The sequence below is a fragment of the Leptonychotes weddellii genome, chromosome 8 (assembly GCF_054177405.1).
Source record: "Leptonychotes weddellii isolate Sample4059 chromosome 8, ASM5417740v2, whole genome shotgun sequence".
NCBI classification, from domain to species: domain Eukaryota; kingdom Metazoa; phylum Chordata; class Mammalia; order Carnivora; family Phocidae; genus Leptonychotes; species Leptonychotes weddellii.
Genome location: NC_138376.1, coordinates 91,049,372 through 91,058,796, shown reverse-complemented (window position 1 = coordinate 91,058,796; position 9,425 = coordinate 91,049,372). Strand labels below are relative to the sequence as shown.

General features: G+C 36.1%; 1 protein-coding gene across 1 annotated transcript in view; it reads left to right on the top strand.

Annotated features, from left to right (window-relative positions):
- The window catches only part of MAN1A1 (mannosidase alpha class 1A member 1), a 151,227-nt gene that overhangs the window by 41,227 nt on the left and 100,575 nt on the right, over window positions 1–9,425 (top strand). The window contains exon 7 of the mRNA XM_081829371.1: window positions 6,651–6,739. Within this exon, the coding sequence (XP_081685497.1) occupies window positions 6,651–6,739 (89 nt within the window). The remainder of the gene's footprint in view (window positions 1–6,650; window positions 6,740–9,425) is intronic.

Here is a 9,425-nt window from a genome sequence, read left to right as displayed (position 1 = left end):
ATTATTGACTATATTCCCTATGCTGTACTTTTCATTCCCGTGACTTATTTATTTTATAACTGGAAGTTTATACTTCTTAATCCCCTTCACCTCTGGCAATGACCAGATTATTCTCTGTATTTATGAATCTGTTTCTGTTCTTGTTTGTTCATTTGTTTTGTCTTTTAGATTCCACATATAAATGAAATCAAATGGTATCTGTAAAAATATTTGGTATTCATCTGAATTATTTCACTTAGCATCATACCTTCTATGTCCATTCATGTCACAAATGGCAAGATTTATCCTTTTTCACATTGCTGAGTAGTACTTTGTGTGTGTGTGTGTGTGCGCGCGCGCGTGCGCATGTGTGCATACCAAAGGTCTTTTTTGGATTAGCGTTTTCATTTTCTTTCAGTAAATACCCAAAAGTGGAATTACTGGATCGTATGATATTTTGTTTTTGATTTTTTTGAGGAACCAACATACAGTTTTCCACAGTGGCTGCACCAATTTATATTCCCACCAACAGTGTAATGTTCCAGACTGTTCTTTTATCCAGACAGAATGCCACCCTATTTTTCAGGAAAATAAGTTAATAAGGTTCCCTTTTGGAAGGATGTAAATAAATTGACCTCAAAAAGCAATTTTGGATCTTCTCAAATGCCTGGATGAATACTTGACTTAGGTCCAGAGTTCTATGCCATAGACCATAAAAGAAGTGACTTTTATCTTGGTATTTGCCTTAGTCTGTTTTAGAGCAGCATTATATCCTTATGGGTGCAGATAAGTTAATTATCTTGTTGAATGGAGTTATTCAGTATTTTCTATCTGAATGCTAATCAGCGCCTGCCAGGGGTGATGATTTGCGTTTTGACTTTAAAAGGATACTGAGCTGTTCTCTCTGACAGTAATTAGGGTTAGATTGGACTGCTACTCAAGGGTTCTTCTGGGCCTGCATAGCAAAACCAACCTATTCACATAGAGATGGTTATTTGCCTAAAGAACTTGCACTTTGTTCATCTTAAGGGTATATCATGTTACTTAAATATGAAACTAAAAGCTGCTAGGACGTATGTTACACTAAATTACATTGTTTAATATTGCAATTTAATCTGTTAAAAAGGAGTTTATGCTTTTAATCCTTGAAATATTAATGCAACATGCACCTTGAAATACTATTTATAAATAAAGGTGTCTGCTAAAGCTTAAACATAGGCAAGGTGTATAGGCCGTTAACCACTCTTAATCAGTGGCTTGGAAAGTCTCATCTTGGGGCGCCTAGGTGGCTCAGTCAGTTAAGCATCCGAGGACTCTTGGTTTCACAGTCGTGGGATCAAGCCCCACTTTGAGCTCTGGGCTCAGCTTGGAGTCTGTTTTAGATTCTCTTTCCCCCTCCCTCCTGCTCACTCTCTCTCTCTCTCAAATAAATAAATAAAATCATATATGTTAGTAGCAGAGCAGTTATTATTAAACATAGTTACTGCATTGTTGTAGGGCAGTTATTAATGCTTGTTTCTCGCTTATAGTTCATTGAGTAAAATGAACTGTCAGGGAGTTTGGAAGAATAGCTAGCAAAGAAGTAGTCTCTGATTTGAGGGCTCAGAGAATTATCCTTAAAAAAGAAGTCTAAGAATTGGGACCAAATACTCAGAATATTATTAAAATACTTCTGAAAATAAAAGTCCTCTTCCAAGAGGTCTTTTTCAATTTAGTGCAATCAGATCTGTCATGCCCTGTGGAATCGTAAGAACTAAGTATTCCTTAAACTTGGTATAAGTTTGATTCCAAATAATTGTAAGTCTTGTGCAAAGAAATAAAAGTTCTTCAGGGGAAGTTTCTGCCTCTGTAGCTGCTCCATCAAAAGAAAACTATGGCTAAATCTCTGCTATAAGATAAATTTGTTATTCTAATGGCCAGGCCCATTATTTCACTTACTGAGATCTATTAAAATCTATCATTTTACAGAAAATTTTGGTGAATAAATTGCCTATAAAAATATCTGATAAATACCTAATAAATTTTTCCAAGTTGTTTAAAATGCTGTCTTGTCTAGTGGGAGAAAGTTAGTCTTTTAGGCATTCGTTTTGAAACAAGAATTTTGAAGTGTTCACTTTCCCTCTTGCCCAGAGAGAATTAGGTTCTTTGTGCTCATGAATCAAATCTGTTGACTGAAGGAAGCCTTTCCCAATAGAGATATGGAATATAATGTTAAGGATTGGGAGAAGGAGACTTATAAAATGGTTTATTGATTAAACTTTTATCCATTTTAGCATTTTTCATCAGTTTATCACATAATTCACTTTTATGTGTAGTGAACCAGAGGCCAGAAATATGCAGGGATAAACTTACAGAAATTATAAGTCTCAGACACCCAAGACAATATGAGATTAGTACTGAGGCCTAATTTCTCCATGATTTGTCATACTCCCTTCTTGATTCTAGATGTGTCCTTATTTATACCATATATTTTATTAAATTTATATATGAATGTGGTTAGGTGTGTCCTTCGATTCAAAGGCTTTTGGGGACAGAAAGTCAAAGTGAAAGAGCATTTTCTCCAATCCAGATTTTTTTTTTGTGATTAGGCCTTCAGCCAAAATTTCCAACTTCCACTTGTTTATCAAGTGTGATATTAACGAATAAGTGCATACAATTTAGCCAGAAGCCTGGATATTCTTCTCAAACTGGCACTCACATATAACAGTGGATTAGCCCTAGAATACATGGAGTATATTCTTGCAATGTAACCTGACTTACAGATTTAAGGAAGGAAATTTTATTTTAAAATAAACACGAGATTAAGGAACCTGCAAAATTCACATTAATCCTTAGAAAAAAATCACAGAAGATTTTAGTGTTATAGGCTGTTTGGGGCTCCCTTTCTTGACATACTGTCCTCTCCCTGCTCTAACCCCTCTCTGTCTTTAGGCTAAGTCACTGGAAAAGTTCCAGAACATCTTAGAAGACACTGCATGAATATTGATGAGATGAATATATTCACTTTAGATTTAGTAAGATTATTTTAATGGAAATCATAATCAGAAATGTATAAAAATAACCTAAAACCCTGATTGTTGAAATTCCCTCTTGAAAATCCAGATATCCTATAAAGTAGATCAAACCCAAAAGGAAGTTTGGTTGGGATACTATATTTCAAAAGAGGATTTTTAGCCATTGAGAAATAGGATTCCTGTGAGGGTCAGAGTAGATGCGTCAGTTTGCATTCTAGAATTTAGAATATTAGGATTCTGGAGTTTCTGATTTTCGAGTAACCCCTGCAGAAATAAGCTAAGCTAGGCCTTAGTTGATTGAGGCTGAGTTACCGTGCAGTGGTAACGGCAGCCCTCCGCTGAGCGCTTTCCACCACGTGCCATGCGCAGTGTTTTATATTCATGGACTCATAGTGCCTTGTAAAGAATGCCTTGTCCCTTTTTACAGATGAGAAAACAGAGACTCAAAGAGAGTAAGTGACTGGCCTGGGATCTCACGCTCAGCTAGTTCTAGAAGCAGCCTTCAGTCCCAGGTCTTTCTGACTCTAGGGTAGTGTTTTTATGGTCTGTTGTTTGCAATATAGAAAACCAATTTGCTATGGTGGGATAACTTTTATTTTCTTAGTCCTTTTCGTATAAGGATCTGTAAAGAGTGACCAAAAGTGTCTAAATCTCAGTCTTCTGACCTATAACATAATGCAGCCCAGAATGTTGAAAGATCTCTCAAATCACGGTTTCAAAATAATTTAGATTTAACTTTGATGAAAAGAAGTAGGAAAAATAATGGGAATTATAACGTCATTCTGGTTTTCAAAAGGAGAAAATATGATGCCTCTTGAGTACTACTAATGGTGATGTGACATTTCTCAGGAAGACTTTTAAAGACAAAGACACAGCAATCACTGGAAAGCTTCATGGATTCACTAACAAGCCAGATTTGCTTCTTGGACAGGCTCTCCAGACTGTTAGATCCATGAAATTCAAAAGGCAAAGCAACTGACCTTGAGCATGGTACTTTGCAAGGTCATTTCTCAATATTTTACAGACAGAGCAAGATAAACAGAATTTAGGTTCTAGAATACATTGCTAGATCAATAACTGGTTGAATAACTGTACCCAATAGGTGACTGATGTCTAGCTGAAGATATATTTCTGATGATATTTGACATGGCTCAGTCTTCCACCTTGCAATAATTTTTATCAGGTGTCTATAAAAGTCCTGATTATCCAAAATTTTTGTAGGAGGAAGAGAATGCATATCTAATGAACCCATAGCCAGAATCAGAATATAAAATCACTTTAACAGGCTTTAATAGGCAGAAATGTGGAAGACTGTTCTCAGGTTTAGAAACTGAAAAACAGGGGCACCTGGGTGGCTCAGTCGGTTGAGCAGCTGCCTTCGGCTCAGATCATGATCCCAGGGATTGAGCCCTACATCAGGCTATCTGCTTAGCAGGAAGCCTGCTTCTCCCTCTACCTCTGCTACCCCCACTGCTTGTGTTCGTGCGCTCTCTCTCTCTCTCTTTCAAATAAATAAGTAAAATCTTAAAAAAACAAACTGAAAAACACAAAAAGAGAGAGTGATATGATTTGAGGGTTTGAATTCATTAGATTTTATTATAAGACATTGTTATCTTTAGACATAAGAAATATAGCTGTGTGAACAAAAATTAACGAATTCCCTTCCTTTTTCCTTATCAGTAATCTTGTGGAATATAAAAACTTTTACCAATATTTATACAGTGCTCATTCAGAATGATACGCCTCATTGATAAATTGCACCTATATAGAGTGTTTGTAGTCAAATTATATCAGGTGCATGTTGCAAATTATGAAATACTGTTAAACTCACCAGAGTCTTATATTATGATGCTTTTGTTTAACTCTGGCCCAGTAATTCTCTTTCCTTTTTTTTAAGATTTATTTATTTATTTGAGAGAGAGGGGGGCGGGTGAGAGGCAGAGGGAGAGGTTCAGTCCCAGGACCCTGAGATCATGACCTGAGCAAAAAATAAGAGCCGCTTAACAGACTGAGCCATCCAGGTTCCCTGTAATTCTTTCTCCTAAGTTGTTTTCATAATCTTCCTTTTGCAGGAAACTTTTTGAAAAATATTTTAACGTAAGCAGTTACCTACCTTTAATTGTTAGATCCTTACAACTTTTTAGAGAGAGCATGTGGGAATTAAATGAAAATGTATGTCCATTTTTCTTTTCTGCGGTTGTTTCCTCCCACTAAAGTATAGATTCCCTGAGTTTGAGGACCCTGTCAGTCTTCATTACCATGACCGTCGAGCCTACGACAGTGCCTGGCACATGGTAGTTGCTTGATAAATATTTGTTAAAAGAAATAATATCTTGGATGATTTTAACTAAGCTCATCTGTCAGATATTGACTCCATATAGTATAGTTTGCTCTTAGCCCCTATGATTATCAGTGAATGGTTTGACCTTATGCAAAAGTGAACAACTACTCAGTAGGCCAGTCAACATGAAAAGAAGCTAACTGCGGATTGACGTGTATCTTACACCTATTGTAGGTTAGCTATGTTAAATTTTCTAGTAACAGCATGTCAAGTATTGTAAAATAATACAAGTATTGGTAGTAGTTACTAATTATATGCCACAATTATATGACCACTAATAAAGAGACTTGGTGCATTATTATGTGAGGAGATACAGGAGTCAGGATAACAGAGCTATGGATCAGAGGACTCCAGTCAAATTCTGATGCAACTACTCTTATTAGTTGTCTGATGTCACAGTAACCACGCTCTCAGTTTCTCCATTTGTACAATGGACATAAGACTAGTAATTATTTCACAGGGTTGGTGCAAGGATTAAAGGACATAGTCCACATAAAGAGATTAGCACAGGAATAATAAATGTGAATAATAAAGGCAAACTCCTTTATGCAGATGAAATTTCTTCTCAGAAAGATGTGACCATCCTACGCCACAGGCAGGAATTTGGGAACCAGCCCCTCGAACCCAGGTCCCTCCAACTCCAAATTCTATTTGCATTCTAGCTGTGCTGCTTTAACATGATATGAGAAGAATGCTAGAATGATGTTCAACTACCAGCCAAAATACAAAGGGTCTGAATGGCCTTTCAGGAAGAAAAAGCAGGCAAATGAATAAAATAAAAGGAGAACACAGAATAGAAAAATAAAATGTCCTGGCCCTGTGTCATCTGCACAAATAGAGAATACTAAGTACTACATATCTTGTTGTTGAACAGAGGGAGGAAATAATTTTACAAATATTTTATAATTTTTTTTTCAAGATTTTATTTTATTTATTTGACACAGAGAGAGAGAGACAGCTAGAGAGGAAACACAAGCAGGGGGAGTGGGAGAGAGAGAAGCAGGCAAGCTCCCGGCCGAGCAGAGAGCCCGATGCGGGGCTCGATCCCAGGACCCTGGGATCATGACCTGAGCCGAAGGCAGACGCTTAACGACTGAGCCACCCAGGTGCCCTATAATTGTTATTTTAATAGTCAAAATTATTTCATCTATTTACATGTATTTTGACACTGTTAAAAGACAGAACTTTTTCTCTTGTATATAAATTGCTCTGGGCAAGCATGTAAGAGTGAGCAAAATTTAAATAGTCTACTTTATCATGATGGTATTTTTCTCAGTTGTGTACTATCCTTTTTGTATGAACCTCCTTTATTTTGTTTCCACAGAATGCTGAGGTTTCTGTTTTTGAAGTAAATATACGCTTTGTTGGTGGACTACTCTCAGCTTACTATCTGTCTGGTGAAGAGGTAAGATGAAACTGTTAAAATTACGTTTTGGTGATAAAATTTGCTTTTTTTTTTTTTTTTAAAGATTTTATTTATTTATTTGACAGAGAGAGATAGCGAGAGCAGGAACACAAGCAGGGGGAATGGGAGAGGGAGAAGCAGGCTTCCCGCCGAGCAGGGAGCCCGATGTGGGACTTGATCCCAGGACCCTGGGATCATGACCTGAGCCGAAGGCAGATGCTTAACGACTGAGCCACCCAGGCGCCCCGATAAAATTTGCTTTTTGTGGCATCTATTCTCATATTTTGATGGACCTCTAGCATACACTGAATTTCGTATAATATATACTCATTAAACGAGCACACTGGGAAAGTTGGGCACATGTTCTGAGGATATGGTAAGCAATGCCTTTTAAAAAGCCTGGCTCTGTTCTGTTAGGCGTGAGGTGATTCCAGCTATAAATTAGATATGCCTGTGGACAAATTAAAGAGGTTTAGTGCAGTGACAGGCTTGTGGATGAATTTGTTTTCTTTAAAAATTATTTTAATGTTAGCATAATGTTAGTTTAATTAAAACCTTTTGAAGGTGGAGAAAGTTTGACAAGTAAGGTCTGAAAATTACAGTATTTAAGAAACTGAGGAGGTAAGTGAGGTACTCAGCCTTCCAGTGAGAAGTCCTGTAGGCCAGTGTCCGTGTGTAAAGTGCTTTGGAGCTCTTCCTAGAGTGAGACTTAATTAATTATCTGCTCGGAGGAAAGCAGCAATTTTTAATTTAGCTGCCTTTTATTGATAGATTAAGAAAGAATTTTTGTATCATCCTTATAAGAGCACAGATACTATTTCCTTGAAAGGGTTTAGACAACTTTATGAGTATCCTAAGTGTCCACTAAGAGTTGTTGGAATGGACTTCACCTTTAATGTGGACAGTATTAAAAGCTGACGTCAAGGAAAAACAGTCACATATTTCAATTGCATGTCAATCAGATTTGTGTGAGCCTCAGCATTCTGGCTGGGGGAAGAATGGATCTTACCCAGTATACTATTTCATGTATTTCTATGCTCCTTCAAAACAGATTTAAGCAGAGCAATAAATGTTTAATGAGAAAAGCTGCTTTATTTTGTTCCTGTCTCCCAGGTACTTTCCTAGCCATAACAAAACAGCCTGCACAATCTGAACATTCTCTCTTTCTTGAGATTTTATTCTCTACCATAGATATTTTGAAAGAATATAAATGACTCTATATCTGTCCTGTTTAAGTGTTAAGTTCTTTTCTTCATTATGGACCCTGTCACCTTATCAGCCAGGGTAAAGAGGCTTGGCACATTATTTCTCTTTTTCCAGGCCCACATCACTTCATTTGTTCAGTTTGGTTTAGGATGTTCCAAGCCTTAAGCCAGGGAAGCCATATTTTTAAAAAGTCATACTGAAAATTAATATTATTTTAGCTAGAAAGTTTCTGCTCTTAGAATATTTTTCTTTGAAAAAAAAAAAAAGAATATTTGTCTTTGAGTATCCAGTGCCTGTATTCTCCTTCTTTTTTACATGACATACTTAGGATGAACTTGGTTTTAACTTTCTCATCATTTATGTGGCAGTGAGATAATTTGGAGGAAATAAGAACTGCATCCTTCTTTACCGGTGCTCACATAGGATAACTGAGCATACAAAGCGAAACAAATAACATTTCTTTTAAATATGCATCATGTTTAATTAGGATATTTTTTCACTTGTAATGGTGTCTTAAGTTTATATACATCCGTTGCAAGTGAAAAAATATCCTAATTAAACATGATTATCTGTGAGTTTATATAAACTATATAAATATACCCACAGATATTTTGCCTATAGATAAAATCATTTGCCTCAGATCTTGTAAAGGTACTTTTTTTATTCCGTATTTAGCTAACTTTAGTAAACAAAATACTACAAAGAACACCTCCATTGAAAATAATTGTTCTTTTAATGTATTTGCTTTGTCCTTAATCCCACGCAAAACATAGTTTTTATTACGCCTTGATTTTCTGTATTGTAATTTTATAAAAATTACTAAAGGTATTTCCCTTCTTACGTTATATACTTTTCTGTTTCTATAGAATATACTTTACTTCATAAGGATTCATCTACTCAGCATAGTTTTTGCATAACCCATCCCTAAATGTTGGGTTGTTTCCAGTATTCCTGTATTTTGTACAAGGTAGCTATAATCAGTTGATAAATATTTATTCTCTAAAGTGGGATTGCTGGATAAGAAGTGGTTAGTACTAGACTGTTTTGACATCGTTTCATCTTTTTTCCTCTCAGCTACCTCATCACTGACAATTTCTGACCAGTGCGCTCAGAGGAGTTGGCTATTAGGAATGTGGTCAAGAAAAACTATTTTACCCCAAGTCTGTACTTGAGCTATTTATCTCCATATCCAAATGAAAAAAAAAAAAAAGGGAGAATTCATTAATAGAGAAAAACATCAACATAGCCAAATTATGAATTACTTGGTTTCAGATTGTTGATAAAGTTCTATACTATACATTTTTATGTAAATCAAGGTATTTACTAAGATAGTCTAGGCAAATTCATCTTCCAAGATTACCTTATAGAGGGGCTACTAAATTACTGTAATTTGACATTCTCATTTCATTGCTGAGGCTCAGGAGTATTTTGAGAACATCATATAAATCACCATCAGAACCAGATAGCCCCACATTGATAT